At 39.8% G+C, this 24,923-nt stretch overlaps 1 protein-coding gene across 5 annotated transcripts in view; it reads right to left on the reverse strand.

Moving 5' to 3' along the window:
• Nucleotides 1–24,923, reverse strand: part of CIT (citron rho-interacting serine/threonine kinase) — a 65,780-nt gene that overhangs the window by 10,758 nt on the left and 30,099 nt on the right. For all 5 annotated transcript variants that reach the window (XM_036393541.2, XM_036393540.2, XM_036393539.2 and 2 more), the window contains 18 exons: nt 23,832–23,927; nt 22,003–22,119; nt 21,455–21,564; nt 18,750–18,924; nt 17,302–17,499; nt 15,085–15,138; nt 7,539–7,736; nt 6,891–7,084; nt 6,252–6,387; nt 5,747–5,851; nt 4,409–4,549; nt 4,119–4,226; nt 3,263–3,425; nt 2,854–3,018; nt 2,618–2,755; nt 1,573–1,753; nt 1,245–1,336; nt 850–954 (listed from right to left, as the gene is read on the reverse strand). In XM_036393541.2, the coding sequence (XP_036249434.1) occupies nt 850–954; nt 1,245–1,336; nt 1,573–1,753; nt 2,618–2,755; nt 2,854–3,018; nt 3,263–3,425; nt 4,119–4,226; nt 4,409–4,549; nt 5,747–5,851; nt 6,252–6,387; nt 6,891–7,084; nt 7,539–7,736; nt 15,085–15,138; nt 17,302–17,499; nt 18,750–18,924; nt 21,455–21,564; nt 22,003–22,119; nt 23,832–23,927 (2,476 nt within the window). The remainder of the gene's footprint in view (nt 1–849; nt 955–1,244; nt 1,337–1,572; nt 1,754–2,617; nt 2,756–2,853; nt 3,019–3,262; nt 3,426–4,118; nt 4,227–4,408; nt 4,550–5,746; nt 5,852–6,251; nt 6,388–6,890; nt 7,085–7,538; nt 7,737–15,084; nt 15,139–17,301; nt 17,500–18,749; nt 18,925–21,454; nt 21,565–22,002; nt 22,120–23,831; nt 23,928–24,923) is intronic.

The raw sequence follows: 24,923 nt of genomic DNA on the forward strand, positions 1-24,923 counted from the left end.
ATAGATAGAATAAGACTTAGATTAGTTTTTGGAATATTGTCAGTGGACTTAAAATCAACACCTTTCAGCCTCATCGGAGAGAAGTTGTATTTATCATGACGTACCATGGCAATTTACACATTGGTTTCTCCTTTACAGGTCCTGCACAGGCTAGCTACTTACACCTAAATATTAGCTGGATGTATGCAATCCATACATACAAGGCTGTCTTTAACTCAACAAAAATAATTTCTTGCCTTTTATTCAAAAGAGAAAGAAATTCCATTGTGGGGAAAAAAAACCCAAAACCAAACCAAAACCAGCCACTTGACTAAAGTTTTCCCTGTACTGATTAAGAAAAATCTGTAAAAACTGGTTATGGAAACCTTTGTTTTTAACAGTCTGTATCCTTTAATGTAACAGTCAAGACATACAGAATCTTATCCATCAGTTCTCTTCAGTACATACAAATCAACACATCAACATTTTTTCATAATAAGAGACTGTATACACCCCACAGCATTTCTAAGTTAATGGCTTTGTGGTCAGAGCACAATGGTGGCAGAAGTTATGATACATCACAGTTAATAGAGAAGAAATTTAAATAAAGCGAGTGTTTATGCTACAAATCTCTTAAGATTTACTTCCATTTGGCTTGATGACTATATTAACCACAGTTTTACCACAACAGAAGCAACAGCCTGGGTGTAACTAGGTCTGGAGTGCTGAGCTACTCCCCTAATTCAGATGGAGGTAAATTACAGCATTACACAATGAAAGCTCGAGGGAGAAAATTCTGTTCAGCCAAACAAGGCTAACTGATGCAAGCCAGATGAAATCCATTTGACCTCATCTATGTAAGATTCTCACCTGTCTTTGCTGTATTGGTAAGCTCAGTAGCTCCTACAGCTCCATGAACAGTTACATCACCATCAGGAAGGCAGAGCTCAAATTCCTCCAGAGGCCTCTGTCCAGCTGCAGGAGAATGGGGAGACAGATTAGGAACAGACAAACAGGTAGCAAGAAAATAACTGTGATAGCAAAAGGAAGTGGATGCACACAGGATGTTTTCACAGTTCGATTATTATGACATGCCAGCCAATAAAATGGCTAAGAGTCTAGAAAAAAAATAATGTTGCCTTATCACTGAAGATTTAGTTAATTTGGTACAGCCATAGGAAACAATAATAATCTTTAAGCCTCTCAACACACCAAACAATAGCTGAAGATTAAAATATATGTTCTTGCTAGAAATTCTAAGTTACCTTCTCTTGCTTCTGCATCATAAATGAGCACTTTGGTTCCTTCCAGGACAATATACTTCCTGTCCCAGCCCTGTTGCCCACGTTTATTATTCCTGAAGAAAATAAGCACAAAGCCATGTTGGACTTTCTGCTTGGATTCTATATAAAGCAAGCATGCAACTCCTATAAAAGAGAAATTTCAGCAGTAGCAATTGTAATTATAGTGGTGTAATTGCAATACCCCAGTAATAGGCCTTTACCAATTATCTCATTGTAAGAGCCAGGGTAATAGATAATATCAGGCCAAATATTTCAGCAGCTGACATGGCACCAAGAGTCCTGTTTATACCTTGGCACTTTCATCCACCCTTCCAGACGCAGACTGGTGCTTGGCTCCTTCAGCTGCAGGCCAGGGGAATTCATCTTATCCCGGCAGAACGCTTCCGAGAAGTGTGTGGCATATTCTGCTGGCAGCCCACAAGTAGCTGGCAAGCAAGTTGAGCATTTTGGGTGACACATCACCTGGCATTCTGACAAGAGGACAGGGAAAAACTTCTGTTAAATGACAAAAAAAAAAAAACAATCATGACACAGCTACCTCAACTTCTAACACACAAATCCCAGCTTCTCCAAGGTTCCCCTTCCACTCCAAACCATGATGTTTTCTCAATGTTTGCACCAAGTAGTTTCAGAGTCTTCACGCTGTCATTTCTTTTCCTGCTCTAGATAGGTGATTGTCGGAACTCAGGACATCTCTCTGGGAGTACAGAGTTGCTGGGACCCCTGCCAGGGGGCTCAGAGACCCTGGCACACAGCCCAGAACACCTGTGGGTTTGATTATGACCCGTGGAGCAAATTACCAGCTTTGTATGAAGACCTCAAAGCCACAGAAGTTAAAGTAGTGTAATAGTAAAATAATCACTAGGTGAAAAAGTAGATTTTGGGGTTTTTAGAATAGAGGATTTGGGGACAAGATGGAGGAACTTGGGCATGTCCAGCCTTTCTTCTTCTCTACCTCCATCTTCTGCTGTGATGTTGGCACTTTTGGATTGGTTTAGAGTAGAAACTCACTGTTTAACATAGGTGATAGGTATTGGAAAGTAATTGTAAACATTGTATAGGTAGTTTTTAGTTTAAAGACATAACACTGCCCTGGGGGCAGGCAGTGTGCCTAGAACTGCCCTGCTGGACGGACCCCGGCTGGGCAGGAGAAAATTTTTTATAGATAAGAAACAATGAACAACCTTGAGACCAAGAAATGAAGAGCCCTGACTCATTCTTCGAACGCGCGGGCCGAAACAGAGACTTTTCACGTGAATCGGGGCTGCAATAAACCGCAACCTTCCGAGATGATGCCTCTCCCCCCCCCGAGCTGTGCTGAGCTTTGCCCTTACCCAGACACTTGGAGGCCTGCCTGCCGAAGTGCACGGTGTCCAGGCACACGGCGCACTTGGTGGCCCTCATGTTGAGCCCCACGTTGAAGCGATGGGGGATGTTGTGGTGCATCCGCTCCTTCAGGCGCCGGCTGTACTCTGCAAGGGACAGAGATCATCAGCAGGGTGAAAACGAAATCAATACAAAGAGATGGCACTGGCAGAGGGAGAAGAAGAGGAGCTGAGCAGGAGCCTACCCTCAGGTGTGGAGGATTCCTTCCGGCGGCTGGAGGGTGGGGCCAGCAGGCTGATGGGCGTGGGCTGGTGCTCTGGGGAGCGCACTATGGCAGACATGATGATCTGCTGCCTGGCCGTGGCCGGCGTGGAGGGGTGAGGGTGGTCGGATATTTTCCGATGAGCAGCTACAGACAAGACAAATGTCCCTGGTTAATGTGACCAACGTGGCACTCTGGTTCCTAGCAGGGCTCTGTGTGACCAGTCTGCAGTTACAGCCCACAGAATCAAGTGTAGCTTTATTGTAACATCACAGCAGTGGTAATAACATTTGTTGTTTAATTATTACTAGAGTGGCACACAATTAAAGGCACATTTTCAGACCAAGAACGTGTGCCTCCTTCCAGATTCACCTTTTCTGTTAACCCCTACCTTCTTCACGAGCAGATCTGAGTTCAATGCGTGTTTTCTGTAGAGCCTCCTCCAGCTCAGCAGAACGAGCCTTCTCCTTCTCCAGTGCCACTTTCAGCTCATTGTATTGCAGGGGAACCTGTGTGGGTAAAGAAGGGTCCTCTTTCCGCCGACTAAACAGGCCCTAGCAACAGAAACACACAGACAACTCCTAACTCCTAGCAAGAGATGGCTTAACCTAGGCAAAGTGACACTAGCTAGTGGCAGTCCGGCCAGAGGGCCTAATGGCAACTCTGTTATGTGTAAGGATGGATTTTTAGTTCATATTGGCACTGGAGAGAAAAATGTCAAGATATGGATTAATTTAAAGAGGGACATACGTTACCTGTTAGTACTCACACCTGGAGTCTCTGAAAGCATCTAAACAGAGGATCTCAAAATATGTGGTTAAAAATTAAATTACTTCATTCAAAATGACAGAGCAGCTTATGACAAAGATGTGACACGAGTCACATTGCCTGACTGCTCTGTCCTATGCTGTGACTAAAGGACAACCACTCTTGATACACAATAAATTTGTACACATATACATACTTAGCATTAAAAAAAACATACTTAAAATTCTGTATTCCTATAGCTTCACTGAGGTGTAGCTACTGGGTTGTAACCTAAGTGTTGTAGGAATAACAAAATACCAGAAAAGCCACAAAGAACACATTCTACCTAGTAAAGTTTGTGTTCACCAACTCAGAATGGTTTTAAATGAGGACAACATTTTGTTACACAAAGAAAGATAAAACAGAATATTAAGAATACACAGCACATAACTAACTACAAAACCATTTAATTCCATGCCTCTCAAACCTTCTTCACCCACCTTTTTCTTTTTTGCTGGTTGGTCCATCTTTGCCTGCAGGAAATCAATGAGTTTAGTTTGCTGAGAAATAGTGCCCTCCATTTTCACTTTTTCATGGGAATAGAGAACCTGTGAATCACACACAGATGCAAGAAATTTCATCTTAACAGAAGAAACAAACAAACAAACAACTCGATAGCAAAACAGAGCTAAAAAATACCCTAAAGAAAGTGTCACAGACAAACTGTAAATCACATCCCAAAGCCTCACAGGGAATGAGGCAGAGCACTGCCCTGCTTCCTCACCCTCACCTGAATGTTTTCCAGCTGATATTCCAGGTCACTTCTCTCAGTCTTCAGAAGATCTGCTCGGTCCAGAGCCTCTTGCAGACCTTGAGTCAGGCGGAAGATGTGATTCTTCTGCAGATCCATTTGCTGCTGCAGCTTTGCCTGCTGTTGAAAGGAAAACAAAGACCAGGGTTTTGGGCTTGTTGTCTTCTTGTTTGTAAGTAAAAGCTATTAAATGTTGTCACTCTTGTAAATAATCATCACTGCAGAAATTATAAATAAACACACAATTCTTCAAAAGCTGGAAAATTACAATACTCTAGAAGATTCCTTTTCTTTCAGAATGCATTGTGACTAAACAAGCATTTCTGTGTATTTATATTAATCTGTAGTAACCTTATTTTCTCAAGCTCTCTGTACAACCACCAGAAGCTACCCAGGACTTTGTAAAAATAAATTAAAACTATAATCTTTACTATAAACCAGGACAGTCATAGTCACATGAGATAAGGAAAATAATGGCCAGCTGTTTGCATCTTTGTCTCCAATTAACACCAAAAGAGGGCACATGACAAAATACTCCTACTTCCTTTAGCATTTACACTTTCTTGACAAGAAGGTCCCTGACTAGGAAAACCATGAAGGTAACCTATGTTACAAAGTAAGAGTCAGAAATCTTTCCTGGTGGTGCACAAAGGAGTAGGCAACCTGTCAGTACCCCAAGAATACCAGAAGGCTCTAATTGTCCATAACCACCCCTGAAATCCTCCTCTGGAGCCTCTTCCCCCACCACCCACAACTGGTTGCCTGCATTCAATTACTCTCTGATGTGGTGCAGGTGTGTGACCTTGGATTAAAATCCTGTGACCCAAATCAATGATGACAAGAGCTGGTTGAGAAGCCTCACCTGTGGCCTCCAGGTGTGCACCCTCAGCATGTTGGCTCCAGAGCTGGTTTTAAGCTATGGCCCTTGGCCTGGTCAGAGCTGTGCCTGGGCACAGACCTGGCCTTGCAGGTCAGACCTAGGACATGCCTCGTGACCAGAGGCTTCTATAATGATCACTGGTACCTTCACTGCTCCTCTTGTTCAGGTGCTGTGGGTGTGAGCCTGCAGGCTGCAAGGTCCTGTCCTTACCTGGCACACTTGGCTGCCAGCTCCCTGCCCCTGAGGAGCAGCTTACTTTTACTGCTCTCTGACATGGACACACACTCTGCAAACTTTTAAGTGAAAACAACTCCCCCAACTTGATTAATCTCCCTAGTTATATAGAAGAAGGATGGATGTGTAACTCTTATTCACACAACCTCCCCATCTCAAGATGTGGAACCTTCTGAAGTTCTAACATGAATCTCCAAGGTTACCTCCTCCAGAAGCCTCTGCTTCAGCTCCCTTTCTGTCTCAAGCTTCTGCTGTAAACTGCGGGCGTTCATCTCCAGCATGGCGTGCTTCTTCTCCAGGTCATTGAGCTGGGAAAGAGGGTCAGAATAACATTGAACACTAATAAATATAGTTCCACAGTCTTAAATCCAACTTCACCAAGCACATGCTCGAGAAAAATGATACAATTAGCCTTTGGTTGCTGGGGAAAAACCAGGCAAAAGACATTCTGGCTTGTTCAAATGCAGATACCAAGTCATTGAAGGACTTCATTCCAGGCATCATAGGCTGCTGTCTGCTTTAGTCTTTTTCAAAGAAAATTTGAGGTCTTTGGTTTGAAGACAGAATTCTATTCTATGCCCTCCAGTCTTTTTAATTTGTCTCTATAACATCTTGAAAAAAAGCTGCTCAAGGCCACATTTCTAAAAGTAATATCAGTGGAAAAGTATTTCATCTAATTATGAAAGTCTAGGATTGAAAGTTACTTACTTTATCAGAAAGGCTCTCTGCTTTGAGTTTTTGTTCCTTGAGTGCTTGCTGCAGGGCCAGAATCTCTGCCTTGTGTTCCTTGACAGCAAGTTCTACCACCTGGCGAGACTCAGTAATACGTTGATCTGCTCTCACTCTGCATTAAAATGGAAAATAATGTTACTAACTCCTTGACCTCTCCCTAGCAGGCAGTGGCATCAATAACTCTTTCAGAGGTTGCCTCAAATTCAAGATGTTACATTAGAAAGCCAGACTGTTTGCTGCAACACTTTTTTATTATATAATCCTGTTCCTGCCCCTGCTAGGACTACAGCCTTAAAAATTTCAAGACCCCATAGGAACAGTCAGGAGCAAAGACTATTTTTTCCGTAAAATAAAATAGAAGATAATAAATCAAGACATTTTATAAATTACAATGATAAATACCACTCCCCTTGAATCTTTCACTTGCAAAGAAACAAAAGGAACAATATCAGTGATGACTATTAACTAATAAACCATTTTTAGAACTACCTCACAAGATTTTATATTTAGCTCCAACTCCCATATCCTATGCTAAATATAATTTTTGTACTAGCTTCTATAGAGAATTTTCATAAAAGTTCATAAAAGGGAAGGAAGAGAGAGAGAGAGAGAGACCTGCTCTGTTTCTCAGTATCCAGCATCCTCTGCAGCTCTCTAACTCGACATTCAAACTGGGACTTCTCATCCCCTAGAACATTTCTCCACGCTTCCCACTGGCGCTCTTTCTCCAGGAGTTCATCATTCAGGGCCTCCAAGTCCATTACTTGCTCTTCCAGCATCGTACATGTTGTCTTCAAGGCCTCCATAGTCTAAAAATAAATCCTCCTATCAATTCTCACATCCCACATCAAGCGTGCACTCTCAGCTTCAGCCGTAGCATTTCGATTACAGTACATGCAAATCAGCAGCCAGCAGGAGCTGGGAAATCACAGCCCATTTATTTCAAGGCTCCTGTACATTCACTTGTGATCCCTGATAATGTCAGGTCGAGCTCATTATGAACATTTTGAGATTTCCAGAGCCACAAAATTAAAATGAGTAATTCTAAATGACAATGCCTTCAGATTGCAGGATCGCTAAATAAAATGTTGTAAAAACACGATGGGAAATGCCAAAACTTTCCATTCACTCAGCTGCCCTGGGAAGGAAGGCTTAAATGCCATTGCCCCCAGAAGCATCATCACTTCTTATGGGTTTCCAGATGTAAAAGGAATTTTTGCCAGCTCCCACCAAGGGCTCCTGATCAGACCTAGAGAGCCTTACTTGTTTCTGGCTGGTCAGCTGCATCTCCCTCTCGGTGATCTCCCGGCGGAGATGATCGACTTCGCTCCGCAGCTGCACAACCTCGTCGTTGGCCCCCGAGGCCTCGTCCAGTTGTTTGGACAGGAAGAAATTCTGGTTGTTCAGCTCTGCATTGTCTTCAGTGAGCTGGTTCAGCTGCTCTTCCAAATCTGAAATCACCTAGAAAGAAAAGTAAATTACATGTGAGTAAGCACAGGTTTTTGAAATCATCCATCCTTCTTCTACGTAACTGGGGAGATTAATCAATTCACACAATTATTTATTGCCAAGCTTTTGCATTTTTTCTAATTCAAAAAAGGGGCAGCATTATAGTGGTAGATATTTTTACATAGTAATGTACTTGGATTAGGAGTAGAGTTTGAGAAAATAGGGTTTTTTTTAAAATCTGGTTCAGAGCATAAATATGCTGCAATGTAATTTATTATTTGAGAGACCTGTCACAGTTAAAGCACTGGATTGGGAGCCAGGAGTTCTGGCTGGATTCTCAGCTCTGCTGCTGACTTACAGTGACCTTTTTTGCCTCAATCTCCCCCAAGTGCAACGAGGCTAATCACTCTCAGAAAGGCTTTCAAAGTGTGGTACTGAAGAAAACAAATCAAGAGGTGCAGTGGAGGCAGTGCAACCTGATGGATATCCCTGGGAATTGCTTATATTATTATTTGTAGCAGTGGGTATAACCAGGAAAGGCAGAAAAATGTTAAGAAATACATTCTATCAAAGTAACAGCATTATGGATGGCAGCTGGGTACACAGGAGGGAAGAAACCAGTGTGGTAACACAATATGGAAAATCAGTGAAAAGCAAAAACTCAACAAGGCCTTTGCCAAAGTGGGAGCATCCATTTGTTCAGTCAGCACTAACTAAAAGCTTTCAACCACAGTCCCCTCCAACTGAAAGACAAATATAAACAACAGTGGGCAATTTTCACAGTTGATTTTATGAATGAAAGGCCTGAACACTGGGTGGATGAATTTGTACCTCCTCCTAACTCAAAACCAACATCATCACAACAGAAGAGAAAGAAACCTCAGTAATCTTGAAATCAGCTTAATAAAAAGAATTTCAGAAATGGGTAAACTCTATGCAATTCACATTCAGCTCTTCAAAATATGTTCTAGAGGCTCTTTTGCCTGGATGTCAAAGAAAAGTGAATAAGATACTTCATTAAATGGGGAAAAATAAAATCTCAGAGCACAGTTGGCCACACATTCAAATGTAAATGTTCCAATTTCCTACAGAAACCAAGGACTTAAATATCTAAAGCAGTAGAGGATAGAGCACACAGCTCTTCTCAGCTCTCTGGAAAGATGACAACCACTTCTTTTTGAAGAATCTGTAATGCATATTTTGGCAGCCTTTTACCATGCCTCTCCTAGACCTAAATTAACAGTATTTGGTTTTTAAACTGTGAGCAGGAAAAGTCCAACAGCCATTACTCCCTGCTGGGTGAAGGGGAGTTCCTGCCACCCATATGTTCAGGGTCAAATCAAGATGATTCACACTTCAAAACACAACATTTCTGAAGAAATCTGATCATGTGCTTCTTTCTGAGCACTCTCACTGCCCTATTCAAAATACACATTTTCCCCTGCATTGTTTGCACCAAGCTTTCAGAGGGGGCAGCCTGGGTTGTAAGGACATGTTAGTGCCTATGCTGCTACAGAAATAAGGACTTAGATTTGTTTATACAAACAAAAAGGAGCAAAAGAACATTTGTTTTCACAGTGCTTTACCTACTGCTCTTACGACAACTGATATCTCTACCAGATCAGAAACTCACTTTTTCTTCCATTTCTTTTAATTTTATGTTTAACCACACCATGTATCAAGGCAGTTTCAAGAAATATTTTATACATTCATGGTTTCTTCCACTTCTATTTTATATACTAGTACAAGTAAATTTCTATTAAAAAATATTAAGCTAGTTTTGAAATACAAGAAAATTGAGATGAGGGAAACACAAAATGGATAAAGTAATAGGCAGAGTTAATATGTCCAACTACATAATTAATTATTAAAACTGGCTGTATTTCAAGTTGATTTTATTCTTAAGGGCTGGAAGCTGAGCTCCTATTTTCTTTTATTCTAGGTTCTGAGATTTTGACTTCTTTCCCTGAATACAATTAAAATTAAACCAGATCATATTATATTTCACTGCTATATTTTATCTAGTAGGATATTTCTGGAAAACTTCACAAATAACAAAGCAGTTAACAAAGAAGTGTTCCAGAAGATGTGACATGATTTCTTTCCTTCTTCTAACAGTGTATTTACTGACTATTCCAAAATACCTTGGCTTAAATTCCAACTATATTAAAACCTAGATAATGTAATCTAGATAGATTTTTTTTTACAGGAGGAAATTTATTCCTCTTGGTACAATTTTCCATCTTTCATGGGAAGGGGGATATTTTTTAACACATCCAATAGCTATCTAGAGCTATGTATAACCCAACAGGATTAGAGAGTTTATTAACACTGAAAGCCTAAAGAGTAATGGAGTAATGGGTAACGCTGACACAGGAAGAGGGGATGTAGTGTGATATACATGCCTGTCCTGGGGATTAACAACAGCAACCAAAAAAAAAAAACCAAACAAACAAACAAAAAAAACCCAAAAAACAAAACAAAACAAAAAAAAAAAAAAAAAAAGAAAAAACCCCAAAAACAGATTAAAAAAACCCCACATACCTGAAAAGATTTAGTAGCTTTAGATATTTTTCTTTTCAGTTAAGGAAATCCCCAGGCGAAAAAAGAAAAGCCCCAAAAAACCCCAAACAAGACAACCAATTCTGAGCTATTCTCAGGTAAACATGAAGTGTATTAAAGAGAAGTCAGTAAGAAAATGCTATTATATCCTTTAGAAACCCATAATATAATTAGAAAAATTTTCACATTTTAAGTTTATAAATTAACCAAACACTTGAAACCTTGGAAAAGCAATTCTAGACAATCTAGACAGCCACTGTATCTGTGCCACTGCATCACCACTCAGAGCAACTGGAATTTTCTCCTCTATTTATGCACATCTTCATCACAACTAATCCATAAACCAGAGATATCATCTAACTACACAGATTGTTCACTGCACACCACATCTAAGGACACAGCTTATCTTTATCCTGATGCAGAGGACTGTATCTCATTTTTAAATATTGCAGAGCAACCCAAGCACAGCAGCTCCTCAGCAGAAGGGGCCATATCCAGCATAATTCCCTCCCCACTGAATAATCTGAGGAAAGCAAAGTATTCCTCTGGTGAGGCTGAGCAGATTCACAGCTGTTACCTCTGGTCCTACAAACCTCTCCAGCCATGGATTAAATCAAATATCAGAGCAACAAACAGTCAGAGCCATGATGATTTGGTTTGCACACCAGATAAAACGTACTGACTTTAATCCATATGCTCCACATACCAAAACCACAGGCACAATTATGAGGAAAATGAGAAAAATGAGGAGTTTTATTTATATACTAATAACTGCAGCTTGCAAACTTCCCCACACCCTATTCCTTCATAAAGGTGTCTCAGTTCTCAGTTGCCATCAGCAAACATGCAGAAAAATGCTAGGACACAGCAAGGGAAACTGTTTTGGGATGCTATCAGCAGTGTCTCATTTGGAGTTTAATATGATTCCAGACTAATAGTGTTGCTCTATCCATTTCCACTCCTCCCCATCCCCACTAATCTTTACCAGAAAGCCACCTGTCAGAAATAAATAGGAAACAAGAAAAGGCTGTCTCTCAGCCCCAAATTATTGTGAGAAGGAAGTGAGAGCAGAGATCAGACTCCTTTTGTCTTCACCTACTGCCTGAGACAAAGCTTTTCAGGCAGAGAAATCCCAACACTGGGAGGCTCAGGCTCTCAAACAGGGCTGCAGACAGATTGTATCTCTCCCTGTTCCATCAATACCTGACAATGAATCCCTCACTTTCCTCCCCTCTCCATTGTCAGACAATATCTGTGCCTTGAAACACACCTTAAACATGGATCTCAGTCTCCAAAAACTCTTCATGGTTTATCTTGAGGGACATTGCCCACTGGACACTGCCCAGACTGCACTCCTCTCCTCCCCTGTGTCCCTGTCCTAGGCCCCAGAAGATGAGCTGCCTCTCCCAAGCAGGAGCCTCTTCCTCAAATGATGATGATTTTACCCACAGTGAAGGTCTCATTAACCTCTCACAACAATGCCTTAGAAGTCTCTGATTTTTTGTCAGGCTACAAAAAATACAAAACTCCATTTCTGCCTATAACTGGTATCTGCCATCATATTTTCTGTGAAATGGGAATAAAGGATAACCCCTTCCACTCAACAGGAATTTTACTTTTAAAAAAAAATTTTAAAAGCCATATAAAAGTTTTTGCCTGGGTATTAGCCTTGTCACAGTGGGCAAGATTCCTTTACTCTGAAACACAATTTAGCATCAAAGTAAAATCTCTGAGTATTATTTTGGAAGCTCACAAGAACACAACTTATGTCAACTTATTGAGCCAATGTGGAATCAGGATCTTAGACTGAATTTAGCAGGAATTCACACATAACTAAAATTATACCTGTCTGATGGGCTCACAGATTTAATGCCTCAGTATTCAATCTCTTGCACAAGTGCAGAGCAAGCCTGGTAATGTTTAAGACTGGAACACAAGATGATGACAAAAGAAACTCAAGAAGGGAAGATAAACCTTGTTTTATTGGGGAAGACTTGAATAAATGGAAATGCAATATCCAATTAGGAATAAGAAATTCCACTCATTGCTAGAGTAAAAGCAACAGCCTGTACCTGAAAAACCCAGGTGGTTCACATGGTGGTTCTCTGGTATTTTCCTAAGCTGAGTGCAAGGCTTTTATAGGACTATTTCCTGCTAAATATTTAAAGACTTTAATTCCTGTTTAATGGAAGTTTCCTTTTGGAAACAGTTCTATTATTATTTAGATAATTTAGTTGTATTTTTAAGTTTAAACATGCTGGTGATCTCAGAACAAGCTACATTTTGGAGGTATCTGGAAACAACTGACAAACGTGTAAACTTTCCTATTTAAGAATGCCTTTTATTTCTAGATCTTGCTTTGCCTGGAAAATAGTTTTAACACTCAAATGGGCCATTTATTTCATAGAATAAATGTGGGGAACTAGTTCTCCCTCAGCAGATTTGCTGGATGAGCTATCATTGTGAGAAGGTTGTGATAAGATATGACTCTGTGTGTTCCCATGAGCACGTGTGTGTTCAGCAGGTACCACAAGCTATAATTTTTGCTGTAATTATGTATCTATTATTTCTTGCTCAACTGAGTGACAGAAAGCATGAAAAAGTAGAACCTGAAAATGCCTCCAGGTCAGAGACCTCAGCAAAAGGAAGACCAAGTGTGCAATGAGAATACAAGGAAAGCAGACACAGCCTTCTCTACAATCAGAAGCTGTGACCTTTGTGAAGCTAGAGAAACAGGAACAATACCAAAGAAAGTAGATTAAATATTTTTATTTATCTTTTGAAGACTGCAAAAGTACTGAAGTAATTCAATTTTTTAATATTTTTTTCCTGTCTAATCTTATTTTTGTAATTCTTATGCTGTTTGGGGCTTCTCAATAAGATCAAATAAAAAGTAATTCCCTACCAAAGTTTGCCAGACTAGTTCAAGGAGTTTGTGTCAGATTAAAAAGGATCTCTCTTGAGAACCTCCTGAAAGAATAAATCCATCCTTTATCAGGCTGTATAAGTAGCAGCATATTACAATTATTCCCTTGAAGTGTTGTTGGGTTTTAAAAGGAGTATAAATTCTAATCACCTTCAAGTGGAGTCACATGGTCACCAAAAAGCACAGCCTGCATCATACTGGTACCATCAGATAAAAATGAATTTGGAACATCTGGTTAAAGCAGTGCAATTAGCATTTCTTGACCCTCACTGGCAACAGAATACTGCCCTGATTTCCTCATTCCTCAGGCAGGATGGACAGCCAGGAGCAGTCATAGCACAACATGAAATTATCTGTCTGGTCAATTAAATTATACATGCATTCTCCTGGGCTGCAAAGAGAATGTACCATGGGCATGCATTATTCATTTAGGAACTATTTAATTAATTTCTTATTGATGAGGATGTCTGATTCCACTTATCCCACTGGAGGGCCTTACAATGCACAACACTTTTACAAGTCCTTTGAAGCTCTTGACATTCTGGAAATGTTATGGGTCATTCTTCACTGCTGGAGCTTGTTCCCCACACTCAGAGCTGAAGTGTCACTGGATAATGAGTTACAGCTCTGCAAGGCTGCTGACCCTGCAGTGAACAGAAGCCACAGAGTTTCCACACCTGGCTTTTCCCTGCATGGAGATCACAAAAGTGTTTTCAGAGAAAGCTGTCACTCTGAATGAAAGGCAAGATCCAGAGCAACAGGAGATAGCTCTGGATGTAAGATCTATGATGACACATAGGGAGCTAGACGGTCAATCTAAGAAAATGAGGAAGGGAATAGAAAGTGAAGTTTCTTGTGTAGGATTTCTTTTAGACACAGGTTAAAGCACTTTGGAAAGCTCTACTTCCTCACTTCTTCCTATCTAGATATTCCATGTCCAGAATAACCCCCTTGCTTAGTGCTAAAGAGCAAGTGAGGAAAACAGAATGACTCTCATGCTGAAAAGATATTTTAAAATAAGATGAAAACTGATACATTAGAGACTTACTCCTACAGCATGAAAAATTACATTTGAGGAAATCACTGGCAGCAGGGAAACAATCAAGATAAAAAGTCCCAGCAATTAAGCCCTGCTCACAGTGTGGGGTAGAGAGAAAAAGCCCAGAATAATTTACAATCACAGCTGACCAGAGGACTGTGGTCCTTATCCAACACCTGTGTAATTCATGTCACTGGAAGGCAGAGACTCTCCCTCAACTGCTATGAACAAGTGTGAAGATAGTGTTAAACTGCAAGAATCCCTGTGGATAGACAAAGGCCTTGTACATCTGTCCTGGACTGATGAAATGAATCTGAAAACATGTCAAAGATATCAAGCAACAGAAGGTGAAAATTCAGATCCTGGAGTTCTCTCTGCTGTATGTCAATGTATTATTTGGAACCTTAACACTTCTTGTTTCTTCAAACAGTGTTAAAATCCTCCTTAAAACCCACTCAGGCCTAGATCTACAATGCAGCTCAGAATTTGGACAGGTAGATCTTTTCTTCTTGTGAGCAGAAAAGACCTTCATGTACAGTAATTTTTTGCAGCTGCTGCACCATTCTTATTAGCTGCACTGCAATGAGATATTTTAATTTACTTTCTTCTCCAAAAAGAAGAACAGTGACAATTTCATGATCAGACTAAAACCTCCAAACTGAGGTTTACCTGAAACCTAAAAGAAATCCAATCCAATCCATCCAGCTCCTACTAGCACCTTGAAGCCAGAAGTCCACATTATGAACTAGTGTCATCAAGGATTGAATGAGGAAATTGTTTGTTTCATTATCCTTAATTTCAAAATAATTCAATGATCTGTATTTAATACTCACTGTGCAGCTATTACGAAGGGCTTCAAATTTACGCTGGATTTCATCTCTATGTGCCTAAAGGAGGTAAGAAGTTCATCATCAATTTTTCATACATTAGAATTCAAGAATGCTGTTGCTAAACAAACTGCAGAACAACCTACCAGCAAGCAAAGTTTGGAAGGCAGATGCTGCAGGCTATGAAAGCACTTTGCAGTGGCAAAGAACTGATTAGCAAAAGTCCCATCCTACTTATCAAAATACACTTCTGCTCCCAACTCTGAAGTGCTTTAGGAAAATGTACAAGCTCAAGAATGGAATTATGCAATAGGTTCCATCTGAAATGGGCACCAGAAGACTTGTTGATCCCATGTTAAGTTTTTACATTCTTGACATTTTAATTTGAGTTGGTTTTATTTCCATATTTGGTGTTTCATAGAAAATAAACACTACATACAATTTAATGCTTGCAAAGAAAAGCTATAGTGATGTATAATGCAAGCTACCCAAACAGCTCTGCCAATCTACCTGAATCCTACCATAAAGTCACATTAAAGCCTGAGCCTCTCTAAAAAGCAGCAATAAAACATAAGAATCAATTCTTTGGAGGACAGCATCTAAAGTACAGAAAAGTTCAAACACTCATATTAAAGAATGCAGTATTGCATGCACCATTTTTATCCCCTAATTTACAAGCAAAGCATGACAAAGCAAAAAGTTCTTGTTTCAGCCTCGTGGCCTCTCAAAATTCAAAGTGATTTAACAAGTGTCTAATGTCATATGCTATCTGAAAACTTAACAAAGGAAAGGTTACTGCTGAAGCACATCCAGCCACCTTTCTCCATTCAGAACATTTTCCTTAGAGCCAAGAGACTAAACAGGAAAAAAACCATTCAGCAGATGTCAAATATGAGTGCTTAAAAGTTATCTTACCACAACAGGCAATGTGAGAAATAAAAGTATGTAAAAAACTCCATGGCAGGAATAGTCCCAAGCCTGCTTGGCTGGAGTGTCTGACAGCAGCTGGTCCAGCACTACCAGTTTGCCCCATTAACTGGAGCAATAACTGAGTGAACACAGGCCATGAATATTCATCTGTTTCACTGCTGGGTAAGGATCCCAAGTGCATTGCCAGCCCCCTGGCAGTGATAGTGGCTGTTAGGCAAAGCTTTCAGCTGGGAAGGGACTGCCTCAGTTCTGAGCAAAAAGAACCCAATGCCATTTCTATTCAGTTATTCTTAGGCCTCGATGCTGTTTGCTGCACTTGCCCAGCCTGTGCCCCCTTTAGAACTGAGAGAATGGTTCTGCCATTCATCTGCCCAAAGCATCAGCATAATACCAGTGCCCATGCCAGCTGAGGCCCCTCCCCTCCCAAAACCCAGCAATGGCAGCAATGTTCAGAACAGTTCTTTGATTAAATGCCACTGGAGCACATTTTCAACACTTCCAAATCACAGGATTTGAAGGTCATCTCAGGCTGCTGCTCAAGGGGGGGGTTAGCTGGTAGCAGGTCAAACTCTCTACCCACAACTCTGGGAATCTTTTGTGGAGGAAATATTTCTTAGAATCAAAGTTTGAAAGCATCCTTTTGTGCTCAAGAGACAGCAACCAGCAGCATATAATCTAGAACTCCATTTACAGGGATTGGGGTGGAAGAGGGTGGCAGGACTTGAACTTTGTTTTCCTTTCTATCACTCACACACCTCACCAGACACACATGACAATTTTTAATGAAACTAGCATTGGAATAAAATTATGTGTTAGAAGACTCTCCCTAGGAATTTGGTGGGAGAATTTGGTATATATACCCCTGAATTTGGTATATATACTCCTGAATAAGTATCCTCAAAGCAGGGTAACTGATAGGAAGAAAAAAAATCATCAAAACATTTATGACCATCAAGTACTTCCAAACTCATGAGCTATTATTTCAATAAGTAAATCACAGAGTTAACCTCCTAACAATACCAATTTCAGATGCAACTTTCACCTCAAAACAAAAGTAATGATGCTCCTACAAGCCATCTGTCAGTTTAGGCAGCAATGAACCATTACTAGGAACTATTCAAATGGCTAAAGGCAAAATGTGACATTTTAGCCTATCAACACAAGGCACAATTCATACCCATTTCTGAAAATTAAAAATTGGATCATATGAATTCCTTTTATCCTCTTTATGAAACATGCACCTACATGACTCTAGTGTGCATCTGCAGCTCACAGACAAGTGCCAGGGCTCACCGTGAGGGCTTGGATCTCCTCCTCTGCCTCGGCCGTGGTCTCCTCCAGCTCGGTCTTGGCCTCTCGGAGTTGGTTCTCCAGGGCTGTCCTTGCAGCCTGCAGCCCAGTGATCTGGGATTCCCTCTCCTGCAGGGTCAGCTGCAGCTCTGTCAGCTGCCTCTTCAGCTCCAGCTTTTGTTCTTCGTGCTCTAGGCTAACCTGAAGGAAGTCACAGTAGTACCCAAGTGTGAGTTACTAACGAAGACATGACAGGCAATGGGGTCTTGTTTCAGAACACACTTTAAGATGCCATTGCCATGTCTGTTCCCAAAATCACATCCTGGCACACTGCTTAAATCAAGGACACAGCTTTGTCTACTCCCTAAAATCTACTGATTTTTTGGAAAAAACAACCTGGCATTTTGAAGCAACAAGGGCACAAGAATAGTTCCAGCTGAAACTCAAACGTATCAAACACTGATATAAAATGTTCAAGTAATTTGTGATGAACTTTCTTCACTGAAGCTAAGAGTCTCTAAGGATCTTTATTTGGGAATCTCTGGGCATACATTACATACATTTTGCAATTGACTTCCATGTTTCATCTTCCCTTCAGATTCCTTTTAAAGAAACCCACCAGCTCATCTGGCTCTGAATGGCTTCTGATGAAGGTTTTCTTGCAGCACACAAAGGGATAAACATGTCACTCCAGGGAGAAGAAATAAACAACTAAACCACATCTCAGTTTTCAGAATCAATTCCAAATCTTAGCATCTTCTTCAGGCTCCCTGCTATCCCAAGGGAATCTGTCTGTTGTGCTGGAGATGTGTGACAAGGCTGTCAGAAACCTTACATGGTCTCAGTCAGCTTCTGGCCAAAGTAGGACAGGTTGGTTGTTCAACAACCTCAGCTGAAGGCAAGATTTCAGCCTTAGCTGAAAATTAGTGGACTGAGACTGGAGAAGAATTTGTAGAACCAAACTAGTTAATACAACATTAAAACTGAAGCACAGCTCAGAGATTTTTAAAAGAGTATATTTCCATATCACTGTTAGGTTTTCTTTCCAGAAAACTCTGAAAATGGTGCATGAAGCAGCAGGTTCCTTTTTCCTTACAGCAATTCTGCTGTATCCTTTGCTTTCTAAGCTCTAGACTCTAAGGCTACAGGTTATCTGTCTGGTCATTGCACACTCTTGAGCTATTATACTCTATCCAGACAATACTATAAGGGTATTGTACAAACAAACACGGAAATAGAATTCTGAAAAAGCAAGATGATCTAAAAGCTCAGATTCAGCATGACAAGTCCTTAATACTTACATTTACCTCCTTTTTAATGAGCTTTTTTTTTTTAATTACTGATACACCTTCAAATACCACTACAAGAAGTTAATTCTAGTTCTCATTGCATTCACAAAATGGGGTGCATTTAGGAAAGTTTGTTGAGAGAGATCAGAGCCATGTTTTCACCTCTCTCAGCCGTGTCTCCAACTCCAGCAGGCGGTTCTTGTCAGTGTGATCTTGGTGACTCATCTTTTCCAATTGTTCTTCTAATTTTCGATTCTGGGCTTCCAACTTTCCAGCTTGTGTTTCCAAGTAGAACTTCTGTTGCCTGAGCTCTGAAATCATCTCCTCTTGGGCTTTCCTGATAGGAGAAATGCACAAGTGACAAACCCAAAATGACCTTAACATGTGTCCTTCCACTGGGGTCAAGTAAGGAAAACAAAAGTTTCCTGTGAAGTTAAATTCATGGCTTAAATTCCACATCCCAGCTAAAAATAAAAAAAAATAGTGTATTCATCAGCATATGCCCAGAGCACTAAAATTCCATATTTGCCAGCTGCACAACAAATGAATCTTGTAGAGGGTAATCTATAATTTAAGGTACAATTAATTCTACGCGTTTCATCAGTTCCTTGTCACATTTTTTTCTATAGGGGAAATATAAATTCTGAGAGTTGCTTTCTTAGAGTGTATTTCCATGAGACAAGAGGAACTCCATGCTTTAGGATTGGGGGTAGTGTGTGTGGGTTGTTTTGTTAGGGGCTTTTGAAAGTTGTAATGCACATAAGAATTGACCTACACTGAAGTGAAGCTTTTGCTGTGCCTGATCAAAGTCTTAATCCACAAACTGAACAAAAATAATTACTTGTTCTCATAAGAATTTTGAGAGCTGGCAATTATTAATTATTATTATTTGAAATAGACACTCAAAAAAAAAAAAAAAAAGGTCTTTCTGCATTATTTACAGTTCCTGGAATTGTGTTATCATGCATTGGAAAATTCTGCCTCATAGAGTGCTTTCTACTTAGAAACCTCACAAAGCCCTACATATATTAATGAATTAATATTTTAAGAAGTTCACTGTGAGATAAGCTGTTATTAATCCTATCCCAGAGAAATTATGTGGGTTGCCCAAGATCAAATAGGAAGACTTAACAAAACTAAAAATAGGACTTAAGTCTTCTGACTCACATTTCTGTGCATTCCAAGCAAAGCACCCTTTTACCCTCTGTTTTTTTAATTTACCTCTACAGATTATTGTCAGCCAGAACTGTCAAATGGTGTTATTTCATTTCCTGCTGTTTACTGGGCTATCTTCTCAGGAACCTGATAATCATTGGTTTCCTCAGATACTGCTGGAACAAAGCTTGCAGAGCTCCCCTCTCCTCTGAAGAGTTTAATCACTAGCTCTCCTCTTGATGCATGCTCAGATTAGCTGCAGCTTTTGTGGGTTCAAAATGCAGTCCAACAACAATTTATACATTTTCAACAGCCCAATTCACAAAATAAGCACAAATTCATTAACTAACTGCATGCATAATTAAGCAATTTTCTCTCAAAATGTTGCTAATTCTGTACTGTCTCCTACCAATCCTGCAAAGTTCATCATTTGACAAAATGTCTCTCAATAATCTATTTTAAATTGTATGTTAAAACATTATTATATGTTTTTCTTGTTTTCTGTGGCTCTCCAGTCAAGGATATGGCTCCCAGAGGTTGCTCTAAGTCCTTAAACTCAGTTCAGCACCCATGACTGAGACATTCAACCTTCCATACACTGAACAGCTCCACCTCGAGACATTTCTGTTTTATTTTAGATTGAAGGTAAGTTATGGCTTTTGCTGCCTCTACAAACTCCCTGGGTGATTAACAGGAGGTCATCTGGAGCATTAAGCAGCACAATTAAGTTCCTCAGTTATTTCTGTGAATATTTTTGGCTGCTAAGGTTAAAATAAATTGCAAGATATTTGAAATGCAATGAAAATTGGAGCCATTACATATCTGAAGGCATAATGACCACAAAAAAAGGAATGAAACCAAAGCAAGTCTTTGCCAAAATTCATCCTTGTCTGATTCTATGCAATATTAGAGATGAATCTATTCAAGTGCTTCCCACAAAGGCACTGCCTGATGTTGGATCCAGCAGCTGATGGACACTGTAACCTTTGTGCAAACCAAGCTGGTGAATCTCTGAACTCAGTAAGGGCAAATTCTATTTTAGCCCTGCCCTGCAGGAGGTATCAAACAACCCATGCTTTTCCTACACTTGAAGTAGAACACCTCTCAGTCATTTATGAAGGAAAAACAGCATTGGAAGGATAAGGAATCTCAGCTGAAATCCAAAGAAAAATAAAGTTCAGGCAGACAAAAGGATCTGAAACAGAAGAATTCAAAAACATGCAGAGAAATTCTTGGCTTCAAAATCTAGTGTTCTTCCTTGTCTCCTCACCCATCAAGGCATGATGAAATGTTTGTGAGTGAAGAGTGTTTAATGTTTTCAATTTCAAAATCATGTGTCAGGGGAACTGAGTAAAATATAAATCTATTAGCAATGTTTATGTTTAAAGAAGGAATGTATGCTTCTCCAGGGGTATTTTAGACATCAAATTATTATTTCATTTAACATATCTGGCAAACCTACACAAATCACCTGCCTTAGGAAATGCTCCAAAGTAAACACTGTAATACAAACCAATTTTCCCAGTCATGTTTGAGAAAACACAAAATCCACAGCGAGCCCCAACTATTTGAAGAAGGGAGCATATTTTTGAAAGGCTATCAGTGAAAAACAAGCAGGGAGCAGAGCAGGCCTGCAAAAAAGAGCCACTTTTACACGGTGAATCAGAGAATCACTTCAATTGGAAAAGGAGTGACAGAGCTGCCACACTTACATGTTCCTCTGGGTAAAGAGGCTGCTATTTGCTGCCAGTTTGTTGGCCTCAGACAATTCCACAATTCTCTGCTCCAGTGACCTGATCTTGGAATCCATTGCATTGATCATCTGAAACACAGCAGTGAGCCTTTGAGACTGCACAACGCGAGCAGTTACAAAAATAAAGTTTATTAAAAAGTCTGAACTTTTTCCAGAAGCAAAAAAGAAGTAAAAGAAAACTGATCAAATGGCCAAAATGAGCAACACAAATGCAATTACTGGAGCTATTTGCAGCTACTTGCTACTGCTTTAATGCTAGGAAAAAGCAACCATTATCAAGACCCAAAATGAGGGGTGCACAGCAAGCTGCATGGCTTTTTTAAAGGAAATATTCTTGAAGGCACTCTGAATTTTAAAAAAAGTCTCTTAAAATTCATATTAATCAATGAATTTTTTTCAAAGCAGCTCAGCAGCACTACAGAACCTCAAACAAGATTATCTTGCTTGAAATCAGCTTTAGAAAGCTGCTCTTCAAACAGCTTTGATTTCCAGCTCAACACCACATACCGCCTTCTGTTCAGCCAGAACTTTGCATTTCTCACGTGCTTCTTCTTCATGTCTTCTGAGCATATTCTCAAGTGCTTCCTTATCTGCAAGATCCTTCTTCATCTGATTTTCCAACACCTAAATGAAGACATTTCTTTTGTCTAAATTATATCTGTTTCACTGGGCAAAGGGCAAGCAGAAAGAAAATCATCAATATAGATTTTTTTTAGTAAGCAATTGGTCATATCTCAAGCAAAATTAAATCCATGATGCAATTGCATGAAATCCATGGAAGAGCAAACTCCAAAAAGAGCACTCTCTCAGTTATCTCTGAAGACTGAATTTAACAATAAGATTTTATAGAGATATGGAGATATTGTAGGTATTTTATTTATTATGTTGAGTCATATAAACTGTTCAATAACTGTTTCAGCCTAATGCAACAGAAACAGAGAAAAGACTCTCTAACCCAACATGTACAGCTGAAGAAATAGGAAAGTGCCCATCCTTTGGCTGTCCTACCAACATGGCTCACAAATAATTTATGAGTTCCATAGGTATGGATTAGAAGGCAACTGAGACCATACAAATTCTTCCAGTCAGAGACAAAAATCTAACAGCAAAGTAAAAAACTTCTTTTTGTGGCACAAACAGCTGTCATTGGGAACAGGACTAAAGTAATGAATTGCTACATTTTTCTAGAAATGCACGTTGTGTATGTATGACCAGAGTTTTAAATCAGTTGTTAAACTGAAGGTCTCTTCCTTTAAAGAAAAGTTTATCAAAGGCACAAATTCTGGACACCACAGGACAGTTTTTACTTTTCCAATTACAAAAACTCCATGTCTTGTTTTATTCCTTTGAACCTCTTTCACCTGGCTTCCTGATTTCTCCTATTAAACCCTACATCATAGGGCCCCACAATACACCAGGTTCTGTTTTTATTTTTTCCAATGCTTATCCTCTTTTCCAGTTTTTATATCACCACTTATTTCTCGACATCTACATCTGATCTTCCTGCTTTCTATCACTCTCCTCTCATTACTGATAACCACATGCTCTGATCTGCCAGCATATCTTACTTGTTTTTTCCTTTATATTTCTCCCACAGAAATTTCTTCTCTCCTCTTAAATACTACATCCTCTCGCATTTCAGCAAAAACGTAGAATTAAAGTATCAGATAAATGTACAAGATGAAGACTGTTCCTACTGAGAATAATTTGTTCTTATGAAAGATTCTTACAAAATGCATTTAGTGGCTGTTACATTGCAAGCTCTTTAGAAAAATCCTTAGCCAGTGCACATACTCCTATTTGCCAGCTTGTTTTTACTAATTTTAGATGGTGCCTATTTCTAACTGTTTGTTAATGCTACCCTGGAAAAGACAAAAACAAAGTGGGTGGTTTCTGTGGCTTCTTGGCAGATGTTCCAGCTCCAAGATGGAATTTCAGAAATGGTCTACTATTTGCTGCATTTAAAACTTGCAGGTAGGCTGAGTGAACACTCACAGAAAATCAGTGGGAACTGAAAGCTTCTTCAGGGTGTGAGATCCAACAGCATTAACTAAGTATTATTTAGTCATCAAAAGTCAAATTACAACCAACAAATGCCTTCCTGTAGTTCTGGCTTCAAATGCTACCTCTCCTAATCCAGTGCCACAGACAGATAAGGTACAATGGCAGGAAAAACAGGAGAAAACTGATTTGGATTCCACTAAGCTCCCTCAACATTGCAGCAATGGCAACAAGAAGGCAACTCATAAGACAAAGCAATCAGAGCCTAAAGGCAACTGTTTTTCCCTGAACTCATTCTACCCACAAAAGCTTGTAGGAAGAGAAGATATTTTTACTTTGAGTTTCTCCTCATAGAATTGTTCCTTCTGTTTCAGCTGCAACTCCAGATGTTGTGCTGCAATCTGAGCCTCACGGTGCTTTTCCTCCAGCTCCTAAAAGCAGCAAAAATTCATATTCAGACACAAGGAAATGGTAGGTGCTGTGAGTATGTGTTACACAGGTTCCAAACATTCATTCTCTTTTTTTAAGGCTTCACACTATAAAAATTCCAGGTCCAGGGCTGTCATGGTAAAAAAAAAAAAAAGGCATTATGAGACCTGAACATTATCAACTTTTAGTTTGCATATTGCTGCTGACCCATCTACTGCAGAGTGGGAACACTGCTAAGGACAAGGATTTCTACTTCCATGGTAAGAATCTCCATCTCCCAGTAAAATATACCCAAAGATAGGCCAAGGACATTTGGTGAAAACATAGTTATAAACATTTTATAGCTGCAGTGGCATCACAGGAAGTTCAGATCTATTTTTAACAAAGTCTCACTTGTTTTCTTACAGCAGACCTCAATAACGGGGTACTGCTGTCTGTGCTTTTCATTCTGCATTCAGAGGGGGAATAGCATTTACTTTGCTGTATTCCTTGGACAAATGTTGTCAGAAATGCTATTTATAAATGGCTTCAAAAATGAAAAGTGCAGGATGCAATATATGTGATGGAACATACCAGAATCTTTCTAGCCTCTTTACTTCACATCAAATAGTTTCAGCCATGCACAATAAGGACTTAAAATCATTTGTATTTCAGAAATCAGCTATTTCTGCAGTCTGACTATATTATTTGGGTGTCTATCTATAATAACCTTTCAACAGGATACTTCTCAAGAGCCAAGCTTACAACTTTATGCTCATTTATTGCCAAATTTGTCATTCCAACTATTTCCTTAGAACAGGAGCAGGTCCAGGTCTGTCATTCACCACCACTGGGCTGACTCTTTTATAGACAAATTTGGTTGCTGAGGTGCCTCTGAATCTCCTGTCTGCCCTCATAACTGCACAGAACAGGAAAATTTCCTGATATTTGTGTGTGGTGTAGTACTTTACATAGTATTTTGATATGCTTTTTCCTGATCTTCCTCATCTTGTAGGCTT

The sequence above is a fragment of the Molothrus ater genome, chromosome 18 (genome assembly GCF_012460135.2).
Source record: "Molothrus ater isolate BHLD 08-10-18 breed brown headed cowbird chromosome 18, BPBGC_Mater_1.1, whole genome shotgun sequence".
Classification (NCBI taxonomy): domain Eukaryota; kingdom Metazoa; phylum Chordata; class Aves; order Passeriformes; family Icteridae; genus Molothrus; species Molothrus ater.